At 40.1% G+C, this 23,011-nt stretch overlaps 1 protein-coding gene across 2 annotated transcripts in view; it reads left to right on the top strand.

The window, feature by feature from the left end:
• Positions 1 to 23,011, top strand: part of CRIM1 (cysteine rich transmembrane BMP regulator 1) — a 182,464-nt gene that overhangs the window by 102,083 nt on the left and 57,370 nt on the right. For both annotated transcript variants that reach the window (XM_033124311.1, XM_033124312.1), the window contains exons 5-7: positions 1,097 to 1,218; positions 10,502 to 10,684; positions 13,330 to 13,527. In XM_033124311.1, coding sequence (XP_032980202.1) covers positions 1,097 to 1,218; positions 10,502 to 10,684; positions 13,330 to 13,527 — 503 coding nt within the window. The remainder of the gene's footprint in view (positions 1 to 1,096; positions 1,219 to 10,501; positions 10,685 to 13,329; positions 13,528 to 23,011) is intronic.

The raw sequence follows: 23,011 nt of genomic DNA, 5'->3' as shown, positions 1-23,011 counted from the left end.
CCACGTGGGGACTCGCTTAGTCATCTTCTCCATCAGTCTCCCTCTAAGGACACTGAGGGACACTTCCATCCCCAGGGGAGTCCCAGAGCAGGAGTCTAGCTGTTCCTTCCTAATACTACGTTTCCATCTTGACACCCTGCTGCCCTGAGCTTCTCATTGCCTGCCTCCTATGTCATTGTAACAGACCAGCCCGGGAGTTAACAGCATTTTTTCCTCCTCTTCTTCTCACCTGCCTCTTATTTTTCTATGTTTAGGCAGGTTTCACAGCAGAATGGAAGTTAAGGGTCAGAGCCAGCAGAGTGAGCTTCCAGTTCCTGGAATACCTCATCCATGCATGGAGAGAGAAATGCACATAGGTAGCTTAGAAGGTCCCCAAATTAAGACTTTCATCTTCCAGAGGCCACTTACTGAAGCTCATGCCCTTTCTTTATAAAGAGCTCCTCAGCCTTCAGTCAGAATCTGTTTCTTCCATATACACAATTATAAATTAATGTGGATCAAGATGAGGGTGCTAGACACAACTTCACACACACACACACACACACACACACACACACACACACACACACACACACACACAGAGAGAGAGAGAGACCAAAAAGCTAGTAACTTAATAGTTGAAAGAAGAGTCGGAAAAAAATCTCTGAAAAACACCTCGAGTTCAGCAACAAAGCAGCAGCCTGGGCCCACGGAACTCAGGAGCAGTCATTCTGTGGCAGCCCACGCAAGCGTCACTGAATTATGGAATAACGTAGTAATGTATGCATACAGAAACAGCCCTGAGTCATCAAGAAAATGTTATGCTCAATACTGGTTTATGAAGTAAGAAATAAAGTAATGCATGTTAGGAATATTTCTGTCAAATGGTTAAAGTTAAAAATCTGGGTGTATATTAAGGAAATGAGCCTTAGTTATGTGGAATATACATTATATTGGGGAACACCCCTACCCCTCCCCCGCCCCATTCCCCAGTGACACCAGAAAAACAGGACAGTGTCATATAGTGGAGTTAGTTTGCCACAGCCACTTTGTGGTCTCCCGACTTCTATGTTGTTGTTTATTCATGGGGTTTTCCTTCCCTTTTCTTTGGTTTCAGATGCGAGTGTCTCTCTGGCTTATGTGGTTTCCCCGTGTGTGAGGTGGGATCCACTCCCCGCATAGTCTCTCGTGGAGATGGGACACCTGGAAAGTGCTGTGATGTCTTTGAATGTGTTAATGGTACGTGGGGTTTCTCTTGTTCTCAGAGAGTGTACATTTGTGCAGGAGGAGGAGGGAGGGTTCAGTCTAGCTGCTTCTGCCTTTTATAAGGCAGGGAATATACTCAGGGACTTGATGAAACTCACTCACAAAGGTTTGCTTATGATCCCACAGTGCAGTAAAGAAAGTTAGGGAATCATCATTCATCCATCAGAAAGAGAATTTTAGAAACATACTAGCAGATTGCATGAAGCCATCATAGTCGGCTGTGTTTCAGTAGTCCAGCAATTTAGGAAGTCAAGTAAAGGGTCGTGGAACCTATAATCATATTCCACCTGTCTTCCACTCCTCATCCCATTGCTGTCACAAGGTAACCTATGGAATTTACACCGCATTGGAGCTGCCGCAATTTGAAATGGAAAAGACACTGTTCCTCTAAGTTTAGCATTTTCCTACTTAGAACACCTTTGGCTAGTGCTTGGGCCTTATTACCATTGGCCTGCCTTCAGCTTGAACCTTGTGGCCTAGCTGGAAAAAGGATTCTCCAGTCACAAGATTCCTTCAAATAGAATCCACCTCTCCCTTTCACCTGTCATAAGAGGTCTTGATGTTTGGTGACAGGGTGTTTATTGAGTTTTGCTGCTAGAAGGGCGGAGAACCTAATACATGCCCGTCTATCAGAATTTTCAGAAGAATAGCACAGAATAAAACTCAAGTGAGGTGCCAGTAATTTTAGAGAGCATTATTTAGTCAGTACCTGGGCTCACTAGGAAAGCAAAGATGGATTTGGACAAATACTACAAAATTATAGATACAGAAACATCCATAGTAACTACTGCCTATAAGAAATTAGAGTTTGGAAGATTTTCTGCCCTCCTGTCAAGCTGCCCCTCCCCCGCAACAGTTGAGTCCTGTTTCATTGTGCCCAGTCCAGGGACCACATGTTGTTCTGTTTTGTTTTGCTTTGAAGTAATACTTGCAGTATGACTTTGTGGTTAAGAGAGAGCATAGACTGGAACCTGGTGACCTCAGTTTGAAAATTGGTTCCTCCCCTTACTAGCTGTGTAATTTGGGCATCTCTTGGTCTCCTTGGGCCTCAGTTTCCACATCTGTAAAATGGAGTGAATAACAGTAAATTAAATGAGGTTTTATATGTGAAGCACTTGGAAGTGTACCTCAAGCGCAAATAGTCTTATTATTTTGTATTCCCACCTCGTGTTCACATCCAAACACACTGTTCTGGATATTCCAGGGGGATCGAGAAAAAGAAGTGCGCTTCCTGACTTAAAGTCCTTATGAATACAAGCACAAGTACCGAAAGGGTTCCATGTGCATAAATAAATGTTTTTTCAATGCTTTTCCCCACCCACATTATCATCCAGCCAGTAGTAATGTCTGTTAAACATCAGCAAATGGCCAAGCAGACCTTTTCTTCCTCTGGTACCACTGCTGTTTAATTAATTGTAGGTGATATTCTGTGAATATTGAACTTGCACCATTTGAGACAGAAAGAGTCTTACCCTGCGCTCCCAGCATCTCAGATGTGCTTCCTTCTAATCCTCATTGCTTGGCAAGTGCTCTCGTGTCTCTCTCATCCTAGAGTCTGAACTGCCAGAGGACTCGAAGTCTATCCTTGTGTCTGTGGATATTAGCATATTGTCTGCCTCCCAGAAGGCACCCAGGTTTTGTGGATTGAGCAATTGAGTGATCCGATTCATACCGTCTTCGTTCCCTCTAGAGGTGGCTATTTAACACTAGTCCCTAGCGGGGTTACTCTGGGAATCCTCCACCTTTTCCTGCCCTACACTTGAAGCTTACGTCATTTGTCCCCTGGAAATACCACCTCTAGTAATACAGTTTGTTGTTGTGTCCTCTGGGTGACAAAAAGGAAAGCCTTCCTTCTTTCCTTACTTCCTGGTTTTAGAAATCCAAGTGCCATGCCTTTCTTATCAGGATGTTGACTCTGCATCTCACTCCAATATGGTGTGACTCAGACAGCTAATGACAGCAACCCGCCCCTCGGTGGCCTTGGAGTAATCTTCAGAGCCTGCCCCTGTTTACAGTCTCACTTTTTGCAGAGATCTGACTGTAGGAACAGGACTTGCCATCTACCGTGGAACATGTTGGGACAACAAACCACAGTCCATGTTTTTGGTGGTGCCTCTTTCTGGCTACCGTAAACTTGGGTGATCTTTGCTTTATCTCTTGTCCTGTTCTGGTGTCTCCATTACTATATTAGTCGGTCAGTTGTAGATGAGACTAGAAACTGTAATACTATAAAGATTTCATAATCCTACAGAATAATATTTAAAGACATCTGTCTCAAAGTCTGTATTTTACTTCTTTTGACATATGCCTACATACATACATGTTTACACACCCGCCTTATACACACACACACGCACACACACTCATATATCATCATCACCTAGAAAAGCAGAGCTTTATTTTGTGTGTGTGTGTGTGTGTGTGTGTGTGTGTGTGTGTGTGTAAAGCCTTGCTTATTCAGAAAGGATTTGATTCAATTTTACAGTAAGAACAGATACAATAATATAGTGGTAAAACATCAGTGATAAAAGAGAATCAGAATCATATAGAGTTGTACATAAAAGTTGAAAGTGAAAAGCAAAAAGAAAGTGCCTGTATGCAGGCCGTAAGTGTCTTATCTGTCTAACTGTGGGAGTTAAACATCAAAGCAGATTCCCAGCTTCCTGGCCATCACAGTGAAAAGAGAGGTTGAGTCAGGTCCACGATTCTTATTTTTAGAGAAAAGAAGCCCACTGGACAGGGCAGCACTTTTCTCATATGGAAACTTCAGAGCCATGAATGATGCAGCAGATAATGCCCTCAGTATCTTTAATACCACAAATGCAGAAACCGGTTTCCTGTGGCTGCTCTCCTCAATAAAAAGCAAACACAAAATATTAAAATGCAACTCAGTGCAAACAGTGTTCAGAGGTCAGCGTGGCACACAGCTAGAACCTAGATGCCTAGAGCATTGTCTCTTGATTTTGATAACTCCTCAACACGTAGGAAGAGCTCTAGAATGCCCAGTTCAGAGGACAGTGGAATGAATGTTAATATAACTAACCCCATATGCAGAAATGGAGACAGCACTCGGTTTCTAAGCTGCCAGGCAGATGATCTGTGTGCTTATGTTATTTTTTTAAAGATTAAAACGTGCACAGAGAATTTAAGAACCCCTGAGTTTTGAAAAACATTCACCTGGATGAACAGATGGAGAGAACATTCTCCATAAATACTATTTTTCTTTGCAGTTTATTTTGTTTTGGTTAGTGTTGGTAGAGCTTCGGGAGAGTTGCAAACCAGGTTGTGACGGTTCATGACTGCATTCTCTGGTGAGGGCTGAAGGCAGGTCTTGTGAGGTGTTGGTTGAACGAGAACCCGGTTGTTTAGAAACTAAAGGAGCAGATGGAATTTTTGAGCTCCATTTATATAAACTTAGAAGTCATCAAAATCACCACCTTAGAAGTATGATCGTCACAGCAATCCCCGACCTCCTTCAAAAAACACTTCTATGTCTGTTCCAGCCCACAAAATTTTTATCATCAATCAGCTGGAGCTGAGTGACTGACGGCCTTTACTTCCTGACGGGCATGTGTCCTCCATTTTGTCCCAATACACCCTGTTGTCCTCCACTGGAGGCATTAGGGTTTGCAGTCTCAGGCACAGAGTCTGCAAATGATCATTTCGTTTCTTAGATATGTCCAATGTATATGCACAAAAATCTAAATAAAATAGACATTTTGATTTAAGTGTCATAGGCAATAACGGACTCTTCTAACAGCAGACACTAACAGGTAAAATGGATCAATCCCAGGAGAGCCGTACCCAAAATGAGCTTGACGCCTGTGTAAAATTTTGGCCCAGAAAACTCACACCTGAAGTCTGCTAACGAGAAAATATGAAGCACAGAAACGTCTATCGTGAACCCATTGTCTTCAGAGCGATAATGTTCAGGAATGTTTCTGGGCACATACTTTCTATTTCTCCAGTAATGGAGAAAATCTGGCACTTTGAAGTACGGCATTTTGAAAGAACTATTCCACTTAATATGCATTTTATTCAGCACCTGTCCTGTTTCTAGGGGTCTTACAAAGCTCATTTTGCTTAAAGGTGACACAGTCCTTTGCAATCCTTTATAAATGTCATTCCCCTTCTCTTATCCTGGGTAGCATTGGTGTACTGCAGTCACACTCCCTTCCCCATCACAGAAAAGGTTTCTATCCATGTACCCTGTCTTTGTGATTATATCGATGGGCTATTGACTTACGGAGAAATTTTCCGACATTTTTCCATCTGCCATACAGTTGTCTCTCTTTTGGTTTATGATGTCTACCCGCTTGGCTTCCTATGCAGCTCACCCCTTAGTGAAATGAGACCAGAGGCAAGATTTTAGCCATTTTTCTACTGGGAGATTGAAGAGAAAAAGCAACAGAATTCTATTTACTTACCTTCACATCTGATGTGAATGAAGTTCTTCATTTCATTATTTTCCTTCATTAAAATTATATACCTATCACTATCTGCCAATCAGTGTAATTGGGCAGCCAGTAGAGGTTATTAACAGTCTATACTATCCAGCTCTTTTTCAGGCGTTGTGGAATATATTAAAGACGGAAGAGAAGATTCCAGAACTTAGAAACATAGAATTTAAATGGGCAGGCACAAAACACATACCAAAAAAAAACACTAAAAGGATACTTTTATGCATCTTTGCACTGTAAAGTGCAAGTTATATAATAAATTATTTCTTCGTAATATTTTTCTTTTCCACATCCATTTAAATTGTCCTCTTGGGGAAGTAGTGATAATCTCCACGCTGTTTGGAGATTCACATCCATTCCCGACAGGTGAAGGAGTAATTGGTTTTTGCTCCTCAGAGACCACTGCCAGCCTTGGTATCATGCACTTTTCTGAAGCCCCTCTATAAATTTCGCTGAGCATCAACAGGAATTTCATTATGTTGTGTGATTTTTTTTTTTCTTTTTTAATCCTAAAGAATTCATGGTGTTTTCTAGGCCGTACTTTTTGGGACTCTCCATCTCTCTGAACTCTACTCCGTTGTGCTCTGTGCCTTAGCTAGTGAAACCTAACTGCCCGGGTCTTCCCATCCGTCCCATCCACTTCATCCTAAGCTTCTGCACACCCCACCATAAAAACAAGTTCATCTGGAGCAGCTTTATCACAACCAGGATCTTCCCTCCTGACTTCTTCAAATCTTGCACCAACATTTGTGTCTTCACCCAGATGGTAGATGTGGTTGATTAATGCAGCTAAATAATTCATGTTGATTGGCTTATAAAATTTTTTTTGTTCAGTTCGAATGGATGCTCAGTGTTTTGTTACAGTACAATATTTCGCCTCACTCCACAGCGTGCACGTTTGATTTGTAAAAGCACCATTTCCTATATTTTGGAACTTGTCATCTAACAGCGCCCAGATTCTTCCAATCTCAGCTCAGATTCGTACAGCTAAATGTATATAAGTAGATTCTGAGCTACAATACAGTGATTTTTTTTTTAACATAACATTAATTTTCCAAAAAAGTATTACATCCAGCGAGCACTGGGGAAGAGGTTCAAACATGCATATTTAACACCTGTGGAAACACATACATGCACAGCTCATCTCATACTAGTTTTGTGACTTTAGGCAAGTCACCTAATCTTAAATTTTATTTTCCTCATTGAAGAAATGGATATTAGTACTTGTTCTGTCTTCTCTACAGGATTTTTACAAAATCAAGTGAGCAGGTCATTGTCCTTAAGTACAATACAAATGTAAACGTTCTCAAATTAAAATGCAGCAAGAGTCTATTTCGAACATGCAAGGTGACATATTAAGAAATGATGTTGGGCAGAGGAGCCCATTCGAGATGTGTGTGTCATAATCCAGTTTTTCCCATTTTATTAAACAGGGTTCATTAGCTCAGGACAATTTTCAGCTTGGGAATATTTTGATCTTACCAGATTTATTGAAATAGATGCCATGTAATTCACTGAGTGAGGCTGTACAATTCAGTGTTTTTAATGTATTCACAGAGTAGTATGATCGTCATCATAATCAATTTTAGAACACCTTCATCAACCCCTCCCTCCCAAAACTCTTAAACTCATTAGCAGCCACTCCCCATTTCCTCCCAAAGCCCCCAGCCCTAGGCAACCAGTGATCTGTTTTTCTGTCTCTGCAGATGTGCCTGTTGTGGGCATTTCAAATAAATAGAATCATACAGTAGGTCTTTTGTGACTCGGTTCTTAACCATTTAGCATAATAGTGAACTTAGGTTCATTCCCGTAGTAGCATGTATCAGAATGTCATTATTTCCTATGGCCGAGAAATATTTGATTGTATGGATGGATGTACCATATTGTGTTTATCCATGCATCAGATGATGGACATTTAGGTTGTTTCCTCTTTGTTTTGCTCTTGCGAATAATGCTTGTATACAAGTTTTTATGTGGGTGTATAATTTTATTTCTATTAGGTATATACCTAGGAGTGGAATTGCTGGATCATACAGTAACTCTGTATTTAATATTTTTAGGAAGTGCTAAACTGTTTTCCAAAGCAGCTGTACTTTTACATCCTCACCAGCAATGTATCAGAGTTGCAATGTCTCCAGTCTTCATCAACACTTGTTATTATTTATATCTTTTTGATTATAGTTATCTAAGCATATGACGTGGTGTCTCATTGTGGCTTTGATTGGTATTCCCTAATAATTAATGATGTTAAGCTTCTTTTCATGTGCTTCTTGGCCATTTCTGTATTATTTGGAAAAAATGTCTATTCAAATGTTTGCTCCTTTTTCAATGGAGCAGTGGGTTATTGTTTACTGTTGAGTTATAAAAGTTCTTTATATATTCTGGACACAACTCCTTTATAGGTTTGAAGTATTTTCTCCCATTCTGTGGGCTACCTTTGTACTTTCTTGATGGTGTTCTCTGAAGCACAAACGTTGATGAAGTCTAGTATGACTGTCTTTTCTTTTGTTGTTTGTGTTTTTGGTGTCAGATCTAAGAAACCGTTGCCTAATCCAAAATCACAAAGATTTACTCCTGTTTTCTTCTGAGAGCTCTACAGTTGTAGCTATTACATTTAAATCATAGCTCTATGATTCATTTTGAGTTAATTTTTGTGTACAATTTGATTACATAGCAGTTCATTCTCATTTTTTTGCATGTGGATATCCGTTGCCCCAGCAGCACTTGTTGATAAGACTATTCTTTCCCTCAATGAATTGTCTTGGCACCTTTGTGAAAAGTCAGTAAATGTGAGAGTGTATTTCTAAACTCAGAACTAATTCCTTTGAACTATATATCTGTTCTTATGCCAGTACTACACTATCTTGATTGCTGTAGCATTGTAGTAGGTCTTGAAATCAGGAAGTGTGAATCCCCCAACTTTATTATTCTTTTCAAGATTGTTTTGGTAATTCTGGGTCCCTTGCATTTCTGTATTAGTTTTAGGTTTGGCTTATCAGTTTCTATAAAGAACCAGCTAGAATTTCAATAGGGATTATATTGAGTATGTAGATCAATTTGGGGAATATTTTCATCTTAACAATGTTATCTTCCAATCCAAGAGCGTGGGATGGCTTTCCATTTATTTAGGCCTTCTTTAATTTTTTTAAACAATATTTTATAGTTTTCAGAGTATATGTTTTGCACTTCATTTAGTAAATATATGACTAAATATTTTTTTTTGATGCTATTGTAAATGGTATTGTTTTCTTAACATCGTTTTTCAGATTGTTTATTGCTAGTGTGTAGGTGTACAATTTATTTGAATTGCAATTGTGCCCTGAAAAATTTGTTGAACTTGTTTATTAGTATTGATAATTTTTTAGTAGATCCTTTAGAATTTTTTTTTATATACAAGATCATGTCATCTGCAACTAGAGATAGTTTTACTGCTTCCTTTCCAATCTGAATATTTTTTCCTTTTTCTTGCCCAATTGCCTTGGCTAGAACCTCCAATACAATGCTAAATTGAAGTGGTGCGCGTGGACGTCATTGTCTTCTTCCTGATCTTAGGAAGGAAGCATTCAGTCTTTTACTACTAAGTGTGATGTTAGCTGTGAGTTTTTCATAAATGCCATTTATCAAGTTGAGGATGTTCCCTTATAGTCCTAGTTAATTGAATTTTTATCCTTAAAGGGTATTGGATTCTGTCAAATGATCTTTCTGTGTCTGTTGAGATGATCATATGGTTTTTTGGTCTTTATTCTGTTGACATGCCATATTACATGAATTGATTTTTGGATATCAAACCAGCTTTGCATTCTTGAAGTAAATCCCACTTGGTCATAGCATATATATATAATCTTTTTTATGTGTTACTGGATTCAGTCTGCTGATATTGTTTTTGAGGATTTATATATTCATAAGAGATATTGATCTGTAGTTTTCTTTTTCTTGTGATATCTTTCTCTGATGGGAGTTCTTTTAAGTCAACCAAAATTAAGGAATGACTTTGGGGAGAGTGTTTCAGGGCAGAGAAAAAATTTTAAATCATTACTCTCATGATGAGAATTCTAAATGCAGGGCTTTTGAATTCTTAGCAGAATATAACCTTCAAACACAATGGAAAGATCACAAGGTTTCAGTTGAAGAGCTACTTTTTTCCCCTCTGTCATTTGCTAAGTGTGTGACTTTGAGCAAATTACCTAGGATCTTCTCACTTCCAAACTCAAAATAATAATACCTACATCAGACCTTTGTTATTGGGATTACATGAACTAATGCATGTAGAAAGAGTTTTGTTAAAGGCCAAATACCTTTATAATTACAAATTTTTAAAGCACTTAGAAAGAAAGAATTTAGGACAGAACACTAGAGGAATAGAAGGATGTCACCTCCAAAAAGCCTTAGATAAATTTTTTGAGGCAGAACAAAATCGAATGTGAAGACAGGATCATTTATTTGAGGTGGAGAATAGCTTAACAAAACAAATGTAATCTCTTTAAAGCACGTATCAGATATGTGAGTTTCATGGTCAAATAGTTCCCTTTATTTGAAGTAGGGGTAAGTCAGTGTAGATTTTGCTAAGGGGATTTCGAATCCTTGGGGCGAAAAGGGTAACATTTTAGTTATGTTTTATTTTGCTTTACATTGTTATATTTCTTTGGTCACAAAAAATTATATCAAGCTTAGTAAATTTCCATCAAATTATATATATAACCCACTGCTATCAGGCAGAATTTTGTGTTTGAAAAGTATAAAAGGACATCACTCAAAAATGACTTTGAATATGCGTTGTTTATTTGAACTCCTTTCAGAAACAAAGCCAGCCTGTGTATTCAACAATGTGGAATATAATGATGGAGATATGTTTCGAATGGACAACTGTCGGTTCTGTCGATGTCAAGCGGGTGTTTCCATTTGCTTCACTGCCCAGTGTGGTGAGCTGAACTGCGAGAGATACTATGTGCCAGAAGGGGAGTGCTGCCCAGTGTGTGAAGGTAAGGAAAGTGCTCATTAAAGATTTTTTTTAATTAAAATTTATTGGGGTGACAATGGTCAACAAAACTACATAGACTTCCGATAATATATCATCTGTATATTGTATTATGTGTTCACCACCCAGAGTCAGTTCTCCTTCCATCACCATATATTTGACCCCTTTTAATGAAAGATTAATAAGAATATTCATGGCTCAGAGTTTTGGAATCAAAACTGACCTAATTCAGTCTCACCTCAAAATAGAGGAATATTGAAGGAGTTTTGGTTTGTTTGTTTCTATGATTATGATTTTATGATTTATGATTTTATGATTATGATCACAGCTAGAAGACCAAAATAGCGGTCTGTCTTTTAGGACTTGGATAATGCCAGGCACACTGTAAAAATACTTTCCAAGGGAAGTTATGCCCTGGTGTCGACAACAGGTCACCTGTTTCCACATGCAATTTCACAGAAGTGCTTTCTGTTCCTCCCCTGAAACTCTAGCAGTTCCTTAGCAAGTCCTGGGGACCTTCTGTTCATCCTGACATTAGAAATTAGAATTCACCTCCTACTCTCCATGGATTGCTTGGCTAGGACAGGCCAGCCCTAGTCACTGACAGTCTCAACCAGTCAGCTTAGAGAAGAACTCACCCTGCCTCCTTTGCAGTCCCCATGGCCCTGTAGGTGAGGGCAGGACCCTGCTGCTCCCCCTGTGAAGATGTGTGGTGTGAGAATGCGGTCGTGTTGTGGCATGGTGGTGACCCTGGCTCAAGGCCAGCCACGTGTCAGGTGTGGCCCTGGGTAGAAGGCTCTCAGGCAACTGCTTTCTCTATTCCCCTCTTCTAAGAAGTAAAAGTTCCATGTTCTTCCAGCAGGCTCTACCCTTCCATGTCTGGTATTCAGAAAGAGTAAACATTTCAGAATGCTACTCTGAATTACATTCACTATAACCCACAGCTTTTAGAGATTAGGATACTAACGTTCAGAAAAATAGTCTGAGTTTACAGTGAAGCCAGGAACAATACTCCCTGCCTGACTGTGTCTCTCATCTGTACACACTACACTGTTTTCCCCCTTGGAAGTCATTGAACCTTCTTCTTGTGACGGGGCCGCGGACCTTCAGTCTGGAGTCAGACATGTCAGTCTCGTGCCTGAAATTCACTGTGCCCTCATCTTCGCACCTGAAAATGCCATGCCATGTGCCATATTTTTTTCTGTTTTTCTAAAATCTTTGTCAATGTGTGAGCTACATTTACCACATCATATTGAAGATCTGAAAAATGTTTCAAGTATACAAACTACATTCTTAACGTTCAACAGTTGTGCATAATAGTGAAGTCCTTTCCTCTGGTAGAAATTATTTTAGCCAACGTAGGAGAAAGTTGGTTCACTTTTTAGGTGTCATTGGAATATTTAAAAACCACATGAAACTTTTCACCTTTCCCATTGATTTGTTCCCTAGCTGCCCCCGGTTTGTAATAATCTCTGAAACTATGTAGCAATGGGTGGTGTAAAAACACAGATATGAACCTCTGCGTAATGATCATATTATGAGTTGTCTGGGCACGGATCCGGTTATGTCTCACTTCCAGGAATTCAGATCCAGGCTCAAAGTAGAAATGAAGTATGCAGTGTAATATTTTTTATAAAGAAATTTATAAAGTCGTATCTAACTCTGGTCTCTTGGCCCCATGCATCTCTGGCACGTTGCCTTTCTAAAGCGGTGACTGCATGATTTTAAATTTTGGCCTCTAATTTTCTTATAACGCCCTATAATTACCTCTTTAGAATAAAGAGGGCCGAACTCAAAACTGCATGGACTTCCTCTCAGCACATCAGCAGTTGATTGTTGAGACCAGATTTTTACTTGTTTCTGAAAAAGAAAAGGGAGCAATTTATCTCGTTGCTCTCATAATGATATTTGGGGACTTTGTATGCAGTATTTATGTCCTGGGCAATATCCGCAGAAAACATTTTATTTTACAGTGGCCTTGGCAATACTTTTGTCCCCCAACCTCAGTTGCCACTTGGCTGCCCAACTCATGGGGAGAAATATAACGTAGGTTTACAGTCTACCCTCCAGGGCACAAGCAGTGACCCATCGCATGTCTAAACCAGCCATGTCCTGACCAAGTGAGAGCGTGCTGTACTTCTTACTGTTGTCCTTTTGGACCTCCAAGCAGCAAGAAAGAGAGTTCTGTTAGTCTTAGAAATGAGAAATAACAGTATCACTCTAAGGTAGATGGCAGCATTATTCTTTCCACTTTACAGGTGGTGAAATTGCGATGTGATTAACATGTAAATCAACAACTCTGAAGACATTGTCAGAGCCTAAAATGGATCTGAGTTTTCTAATTGCCAACCCACAGTTCTGTGCCCAAACTTGTGCAGCTTTATGAAGTGATAACACCTGTATGTTGGTTTTTATGCCACAGATTCCCTGTCCTGTGTGCAGTCTCAGGATGGGTGGACGTAAATTCAGTATGACAGCTGCTTTTGCATGTCCCCCTAGAGACACCTCGTGTAATCCTGAGCTTCTGCTGATCACAGCTAGAAAAGAAGTGCTGATAGCTAGAACCTGGGAAAAAAATGTCTCTAGGTGCAGGCAAAGAGAAGATTTAGAATGCCCTTGATCTTACTGTGAACTCACATTTTAATTTAGATCCAGTGTATCCTTTTAATAATCCTGCTGGCTGCTATGCCAATGGTCAGATCCGTGCCCATGGAGACCGGTGGCGGGAAGATGACTGCACGTTCTGCCAGTGCATCAACGGAGAGCCCCACTGTGTTGCAACAGCCTGCGGACAAAGCTGCATGAATCCGGTCAAAGTGCCTGGGGAGTGTTGCCCTGTGTGTGAAGGTAAAACTTGTAGGTTCTAATGCATCCCTGGCGAATGCCTCGTGTTGAATAAGCTTCTACCAGTATGTTCTTGTTTGTTTTTTTTTATTTCCTCGGGCATAATGTCTGCTTCATGCTGTTACCAGTTGCAGGTAAATTTATCGTGCAGCCGCAACTAATCATTTGGGGGAAATGTTGCAAATTGACAATGAGAATTGTGTGGTCTCTATTTCACCACTGCAGATATGCTTAGCTGAACACTTTATGGTATACGAATATATACATCTTACTTCAGTACACTTCAAATCTAATTAATATCCAAAGATCAATGCGGTAAAATAAAATTGGAAATAAGACCCAAGACTCCAGCATAGCATGTTTGACTTGTAGTACTTCCATAAGCCCAGGAGTCCTGACAGCTGGAAGAAAAACCTGCAACCATCAGAGGCAGTTTTCACTGCTGAGTGCCCTCACTCTGAACATCCATTCTCCTTCTTCTCTCACAATGGCCGTGGCTTTGCAATTCCTCTCAGGCTTTTACTTATGTCTTGGTTACCTACAATCACTGTGTCTCATCCTGTTTAATGGAGAGGAGCCTGAGGCATCCTGAACTAGTCTTTATGTCCCAACCTCTATTTCAGTCCATTTCTCCCATCTTGGGAGGATTCTCAGTACACTTAACTCATGTCAGTCTTAGTCCTCTGTCCATGTCTGTTAGTGCAGAAAAGAGATGGATTATTTATACTGACAGGTCCAATAGAGAGTATTCGTCATTAAGAAGCACATTTGCATAGTAAAGTGAACTAAAGTGGGTCAAAAATTAATCTCTGTTGAACATGGATCCTTCCAGAATATTTAAAAACAACTGTTAAGGAACTGACAGCTCTTTTCAGAATTTCAGTTAAGTAGATTGTCCTATATCAAGAAGTCTTTTGCTTCTATTAAAACCTCAATTTTCATAAACTCAGACTTCGTCGTTTGTCTGATTAACCTCTGAGGGGTTAGCATTATTAAAGACCTTAAAAATCATATAAAAATTGAAGTTGAAGCACTTTCGTTCTGTTGACATCACTGATTCCCTCGCCGTTACTCTACACAGAGCACAGCTGCCACACTGCAAAACTTTATAGCTTCCAGATGACCAGTTTTGTGGAAATCACCCACCCCCTCGCATGTACTCCTCCCACTCCCTAAAGGCAGCGTTTCAGCTGTGGAAAAAGGAGTGTATGGAATTAAGTGTGATGGTGTACGGTTGGCTTTACGAGAAAGGGTGCCTTGCTGAAGCAGATAAAGGTGGGACTAGCCCTACGAACTAGGGACAATCTGTGGTCAACTTGAAATATTTAAGTACTTTTATGTGCATGATAATGTAAGAAAAGTTAAAAGCAGAAATATGTAATCCAGTGAGCACTAACCCTTTAACTTCACAAGTCTTGAATCATAAATGGAAAGACTAAAAAAACTTGCAAAAAAAAAATAGGTCCTTTCCTCTGAAAATAAACGGAGGGAAGGCAAATCCCGTTGCACTCATTTTTTACATCCATTAGCATATTTATCATGGTGAGTAGAGAAGGGAAACTATTGGTAAATAGAATGTGTGTGTGTGTGTGTGTGTGTGTGTGTGTGTGTGTAACTAACTGATTTATTCTTATGTCATATAGATGTTTGGGTAGAAAATGAATGCTAGTTTGGTCACTTAGAGTTTGGTGTCACAACATATGCATAGAGATGTAATCTCATCTTCCACTGTTTGAGACAATGATAGTTTTAGTTAGCCATTAATTCAAAAAAAATTATTAAGAACCATAATCCAAATATAGCATTGGACGGGAAGATAAATAAGGGAGAGCTAGTTAATTTCACAGAAAATATTTAGGCTGTTTTAAACTAAAGCAGAAGACAGGGAATGTCGTCATTCAGGTACTGTGTTTTAAGTGCTTTATATTTGTACCTGATTTCATTTAATCTTCTCAACAACCCTGTGGTGAAGGCCTGATCAGTTCATTTTAGAGATGAAGAAATTAAAGTTTAGAGAGATTTAGATCATTTCCTCCCAGTTCAGTTGCCATTATGTGGCTGAGCTGGGGTAAACTGAAGTCTGTCAGGTTCAGCTACACTTTGTCTGCTAACCCTGCTCCTCAATGTCATGTCCGTTCACTCATGCCCCTACTGCTGTTTCCCTTATTAATCTTCCTTCATCTCTGGCTTTTGGACTTGTGTTGGGAGAGATTGGAGTGGGGTGACCGGGGACGAAATCATTTGCAGTTTGACAGTTACTCCAGGTGTTTTTGATGTGATGTCCCACTTGCCCTCTTGTCCCACTTTGGGGACCTCAGGGAAAGGAAGCCTTTGGAACATATCCTGGGTTTGCTTTTCGAGCCTCGTGTCCCGGCCGAGCCCTCTACCTCGCCAGAAACCAGCATCTTGATTTCATGCTCTGAGGTTCTGCTGGTCCCAGTTCCTTTCTATCACGTTCATGCTCTAGTACTTCTCTCTTCATCAAGCCTTTCAGAAGATTCCATTGTCTAGTTCTCAGAGAACTAATTTATTTTGTGTTTCTTGTTTTTGTTTTTAGCTTAGTTAAGTAATGAGTTTCATAAAAAATTATGTTTGCCCTCCAGTAACCCTCTCATTTTGAGATGTAATAGGAAGACAGACAGATTGCTTTGGTGTGGAATCAAAAAAGTGCACAGCTAAGATAATGATACTAAAAAGTAATGTATTATTAACAAGAAGAAAAAACTTACAAAATAATAAAAGGTGAATGAATCGTATTGCTTAGTTTATAGGCTCCAAGAAAGTCTATGGAACTATTTGAAAATATTTCTCTCAGCTGTTATTCCATAGCACATTTTAAGTGATTTCAGAATAACAGAAAGATCAGATGAAATAAGAAAACAGCAAGGTGTCAATGTGTAATAAGTAAGCAATCAGCCAGAATTGTTTTGAGAAAAACAGAAACACTGGTATTTATGCGGTTTGTACACAAATTCCTCTGTGCACAATTGCGTAACACATTTTGGCCCTCACCCTATTAGTTACAGTCCCAAGGTACATAGTCAGAGCCTGAAATTATATGAAAGGACCCCACACAAGGATTGTGGTTTTAGAGTCTTTTTCTAAATAAATTACTGCATCACCAAATATGGGGTGTTAGGACCTGCAGGGAGGAAGAACCTTGCTGTGGCTGTTGTTGTTATTAAAGATACATACCTTCCAAGTGACAACATAATGTGCTCAGTTACTCCTGCAGAACTGGGGACGTGAGCCTGGGGGCCCTTACAGACCAGGCTGTTACTTGACAGCTAACTTGATTCACAAGTACCTAAGTGCTTTTTAAATTGGCACTTAAGTACTCTCATGATTAAGTTTTACCAAGTTATTGTCAACACCCAATTCAGGTATACAGATAAGCCATCCCGGTCTGTACGTCTGTAACTATAGTCTTAGGTTTTGCTCTACTGGCTTTTCTCTACTTGTTCATCAATCACACATTATCTTTATTTTCTGGCTGTTTTAAAGAGCTAAGACGGAAATGCATGGAATTGCATATGAAGTTTACAGTTTAAGATAGGAAGCTGTGTTCTATCTCCTTTAAGAACTACCAACAAAAAGGGGGGCAGCATCTAGTTCTTAAAAAGTGATGCTCTTGGTGCTTGGCTCTGAAATCCCCAAGGTCATCCAAACCATCATCTCCCCCCAGAGAAGACTCTGCACATAGTAGATGTCTTCCTCAGCATCTAGCACCATTTGCATCATCTTACTTATTGCCTTTAAGGACGGAAGCTAACATTTTTTGCCCACTGACTATGAGCCAGGCCTAAGTGCTACAAGAGCATCAGCTCATTTGAACCTTACAATTTCCCTTTTATGCAGATACTGTATCTTAATTTACCATCACAGAACCCAAAGTTCAGAGGTCATGTAACTTGCCCAAAGTCATGCAGCTCGAAAGGGGCAGAGCAGTGTGTCCCCAGAGCCCAGGCTCTGGACCCTGCAGGTATACTGCCTCTGAGACAAACAGCGTACTGCACCCCCTGTCGGCCAGTACCCTGAAAGAGGCTACACATCTCCCCTGAGCTAGGAATTGACCATATTCTTTTGGATCCCTAAAACAGCACCTGACATGTACATAGGTGCTCAAAAATTGTTAATGAATAAAAGATGAGTGAGTGAGTTAGGTAAAGACTGGAGTAGGAAATCACAACCAGACTCCTCGTACAAATCTCCTTCGCTGAGTCGGGCAGCAGACCCTGACAGGGTTTCTTCACCAGAACCTTAAATGCAGATGGCCGTTTGGACCTCTGATCAGCTGCAAAAAGGAATGATAGATTACTTGTATTTGAAAACACACACTTTGAGAACAGAAAACAGAGTGTCATATGAAGTGTGTTTGGCATACGATGGGTCCAAATGTCTAGAGGCAAATGGCCCAATTAGCTTCAGATTGACTGCTCACTGTCCCGATAAACCGTTCGCTTTCGACTCCCTACCAGGGGTAGCCACGGGGCTTCCAAGACTGATTTGTAAAGTGTGGTTTATTCTCTCTCAGTTTATCCCCTAAAACCGAGAGTCACAGTTTAAGTGGGGCTTCCCCAGACCCTCCAAGGCCAATGCTCACTGGCGCATTTAATGTACAGCTTTGAATACATGCCTTGCAAGTGTGTAGGCGCCACTCATTGTTATTTCACCTACTTGTACAGGCAAGAATTTTTCTTTTAACATCACAATTAGGTATTGAGAATAATCTGCTATTTTTTTTCCCCCAATAACATCAGGTATAAATGCTGCCTAAGCTGATTCTTAATGTCAGAGGGACCCTAAGGACAGAGTGCCATTTTCCATTTAAAAAAATCTGTTTGTTTTATAATTAAAAGTAAGATAAGGTGTTGGCGAGGGAAATTTTGATTGCAAGATGTATGAGACATGCCCATGATGAGTCAATAAGAAAAATGCAAGAGACATGAACAGGTGTGAGGCCAGCTTGGCTGCGCACGACACCTGATGACACAAGAGATAAGAATTTCATCATCACTGAGAAGTTTTGATGTCAGGGTTGATATGCCGTCTCATCTTGGGTTGTGGCTGGATCCCACCCAGGAGGCCACTGTGACCTGAGTGTTCTCCAGGCCTACTATGTGCAGAGTCTCCTGCTGGGGGGAGTTGACGGTTTTGATGACCTGGGGGATTTCAGAGCCGAGCACCAAGAGCATCACTTTTTAAGAACTAGGAAAATAGAGGTAATATTTGACAAGGTAACATTCAGTATTATGATTTGGGTTGCCAGTAAATAAACTCCATACTTGTGGCTGGGTGAATGGGTAATTTCCTGTCTACTGTTTCTATTTCTCTGACACAAAAGCAAAATCCATTTCCCATCTCAGACAGGGAATCAAGAGTTATTTATTTGTAGGTTGTCAATGGTGGGTAATGGGTCCATCATATCTATATGCTTCAGTATTTTTAAAAATTTTTCTATAATAAAAACTGAAAATGAGTGTTTTTTGCAGAGTTGCTGTCTGAAACTGAGCTGAATTTCAGGCAGGCCTAATAATTCTGCTAGACTTAATCAACTCTTGAAGTGTAGGACTAAGAGATTTCCTGTGCCTGGCTTATTTCTAAGTCTCTGGATTAGGATGGAATGTGATTGAACCAGACAATCAACTGTTTTTCTTCCTGCCACCTTGCTTTCTTGGATCCCTTGCCTGAGGAATTCTGGTCCTACTTGGGACAGTGTTCGAGAGAGGGTGTTAGGCATTTCTTGACCTACGTGGATTTAGTAAGCCACTTCAACATCAAGTCACCCAATAGATGGCATGCTGTGTTCCTCTAAAGGGCTGGAAGTCTGTGAGCTGTCAAATACACTGTCCTCCTCCTCCTCGATCCTAATTGTGGAGGAGCTTTATAGTCTTTCCCACAAATACTGATGATACAGTTTGAATCTAGCCTCCCTTCAAATGACGTTTCTACCGGGCTGCCAGAAAAGTCTGTACCAGGCACATATCTGGGTGGGAATTCCTTGAAACAAGAAAAAAATGTTTTCCAGCCCTGCCCATAATACTTCCTCACTGAACAGTATCTCAGATGATTAAGCTACTGCTTCTGTGGCAAGGAGTCAAGCATAGTTTGGCTGACCCTAGAGGCAGTGAAGTCAAAGATGCCACAGGGTCACATGGTATTAACATTCTGGTACATAACAGGGATCAAAACTCAGTTTATGGGTGGTATTGCTTCAGTGCCATATACTATGCTATTATTAGTAGTGCAAAAGTAATAAAAGATTCGTAATATCTCAAAGACTCTTAGGCATGTTGTTCCATCCTTTAACTCTAAGTGTCCTGGAAAGGAGTTCCATAAATGGAAGTTAAAATATAGCACAGTCTGTTTTTTCACTTGTCCAAATAAGGTCATATGTTGGGTAACAGATGCATAGCAGATGACCATGTGTTAACCTAGGTCTTTATCCTAAGCATCAGAGATTTTTCAGGGATGAATTTTGATTTTCTCGGGTAATTGAAAATGTCTTTAGGTATTTCAAATAACATTGGAATGTCATTGTTCAGAGCTGATTCTGAAACACAGGATCAGAGCTGATTCTGAAACACACTTTGCCTCTGATTTTTAACAGCAGTCAGTAGTCCTGGCTGCTACGTATTTCCCGGTGGAAGTGGCCTGCAAGGGAGCAGATTGCTCTTTATGTCCTCTCCTCTCCACTTACCATATCCAAAAGGGCATTATTGCTGGGATTCTCATAATTTCCCTACTAAGATAATAATTGCAGCTAATAGTTCAGACGCGGGCCTGCTAATTTTCATCTAATCAACAGAGGCAGGAAAACATAGTCTGGAATGCCAACTATGTGAATGAAAAATATTTAGTCATTCTTGAAATGATAGGAATGTTTCTCCAACAAACTTAAATAAACACAGTCTCTACTGAGACTGTGTTAAACTTTTTTTGGATAAGAGACAACTCTTAGGCAACCAAACAGAAGTTAATGAAGGTTATTAAGAGACATGCCCTTCAGAAAAGGCTTGTGGGCTTTACAAAGAAAGATCCCATCTTTTTCTGGTACAATCATTGACCAGAAATAGCAGAATTGGTTTCCTATTAGCTTTTGTCAACCTCATAGAATTTAACATTTTAAGCAGTAATCACATTTATCTAGCTTTCAAGACCTGTTCTGCTTTACCTAACCAGGGCTGTATCAGACCATCTTATTTTAAAATCCTCCTCTTTACCTCTTTCCTCCATTTGCCTCAGTTCTAAGGAATGGATCAGTCTCACAACACCTGAATTTAAAGCACCTGACAGCACTTTTCATATGAAGCTCGTTTTATTTCCACCACAAAACGTCGAACTATAAAGTAATGAAATTATTTTTAAACATACCAAGATTTCCATATCCACGTGAAGTGGTCTTCCTTTCAAAATAATTACGTGGGAAAACTACAGTTATTGTAGAAACATAATCATTCAGAATATTTTTGGTAGCACTCTGTTGAATCTGATGTTAGAGCTCACCACACATCCTTGTGAACGTTTTTAGCTTTGTAAACCTCTGTCTTTAAAGGTTTGTCAGAGTCTAGGAACTAGTCAAAGTCATTCTCCTTGTAAGTCTGGTGAAAAAAAGTGAGTGACCGGGGGGGGGGGGGGGGGGGGGGGGGGGGGGGAACGGTTAGCTCAGTTGGTTAGAGCACGAGCTCTAACAGCAAGGTTGCCAGTTCAATCCCCACCTGGGCCACTGTGAGCTGCGCCCTCCACAACTAGATTGAAACAACTACTTGACTTGGAGCTGATGGGTCCTGGAAAAACACACTTAAATAAATAAAGAGTTTAAAAAACAAAACAAAACGAAAAAACGGGAGTGACCTGGCTGGGTGAAATTGTTCAGAGGAAGCAAAAAGTGACAGTAAAATAAAGGCACTTTGTCTTCTGAGACATAGTAATTTGCTCTGAGAGCAACTCTGAAGAGAAGTTTCAAGCAGAATTTTAACATGAACCGCATTTTAGCCCAAGCATATAGCTTCTCAAAGTGAGTGCTTTTAGCAATAACACTTATTTATAATTTCTGGTGTGCTTATTATTTTAAAAATCAGTTTATTACATCATATTTTTTATGATTTTAGGGGCTAGAGGCATGTATTTAAATGGTCATATGTTATATTACAAGTTTTTTGTGAAATTGCAGATGCTCCATTCAAACATATTTTCAAATAAAAGTAATTTCTCTATGGAAATAACTCTTAAAAGAAGTGGTGATTCCAGTATAATAAATTCCTCATATTTTAGTTAATCTAACCCCACTTGTGATTATACCATTTTAAACTGTTTCACTGAATAGCCTTAAATTTCTCTTAGAAGAGCAAAATGATTTCACAGTGATTAATACCCGAGGGTTGGCATTAGCGGTACTAACCCAGTGAATTGTTTTTAAAGGCCCTCTTAGAAGTGTTATTTGTGCTGTGTCCATCTGATTGTTGAAAATCAACTGTCATGCAGGTATATGAAGTGTCTGCCACTATATTATCACTAAATAACAGGACATACAGAAGGAAGGAAAGTGTCCCTTCCTACTAAAGACTGTCCCTTGCCCATTTATGGATCTCCCATCACAGGTGGCTGCTGAGATGGCAGGGACCTGGATCGTACCCACATGTCAGCCTCTCAGTTTGAGATTCCCAAATGCTCACTGTATCTGTCAGCATGCAGATTGGGAAATCTGTTACCAGGAGACTCATCAGTGCCAGATCTGTGTCCAGGAATCGTACCATCATCGATGAGCGATAATCAACATTTAGCACTTTTTGTAATTCGTCAGAAACACAGGACGGCGATGCATTCTGTTTTATACAGTTTTGCGTTTGAGTTGAATTAGCAGTTTGACCAAATTTACTTACCATTTCTATCTACAGGATACCTAGTTACATATCAAGTGAATTTTATGCTCATGTCTGAGAGCTTGGTTTGCCGCGTCTGTTTGAAACACAGAGTCCAATTCAAGTACCCTGACCATTGGAGACCGCAGAGATTCATGGTAGCCGCGAATTGAAAGTAAGATTCACTTCAAGGCTCCAGCTCTTGTTTTGCAGCACCATTGTGAATCAGGACTGAGAATCCCCAGGAAAATTCTAAGGCCAACCAGTGCTTGGTCCTTGGGGATCCTGAGAGTCATATAGTGCTCTGGGTCCCTTGACCTTTGGAACAAACTGATAGTTGGGTCTGTAAACCACCTTCCCGACCAGGCAGAATCTTAAGGCATGCACCCTGGGTACTGACCTCTTCCCTAGCAGCAGTGTATGCTTTTCTACTTAAAATTTACCTTGGTTGCCATTTCATCACTTTAAACAGGTGTACGTACATGGTGCAATTTGAGGCTGCCTTGGATCTGCTTTGGAATCAAACAAGGTAGACTTAATGCCTGTGTATGTGTTTGGTGCCTACCATTTGCCTATGTCTGCGCCTTGCCCTGTGGTCAGGCCACCCTGTAGGTTGGGCATCAGCA

Source organism: Rhinolophus ferrumequinum, chromosome 13 (assembly GCF_004115265.2).
Source record: "Rhinolophus ferrumequinum isolate MPI-CBG mRhiFer1 chromosome 13, mRhiFer1_v1.p, whole genome shotgun sequence".
Taxonomy (NCBI): Eukaryota; Metazoa; Chordata; class Mammalia; order Chiroptera; family Rhinolophidae; genus Rhinolophus; species Rhinolophus ferrumequinum.
Note: the sequence above shows the minus strand (reverse complement) of the source record. Positions and strands in the feature narration are given on the sequence as shown.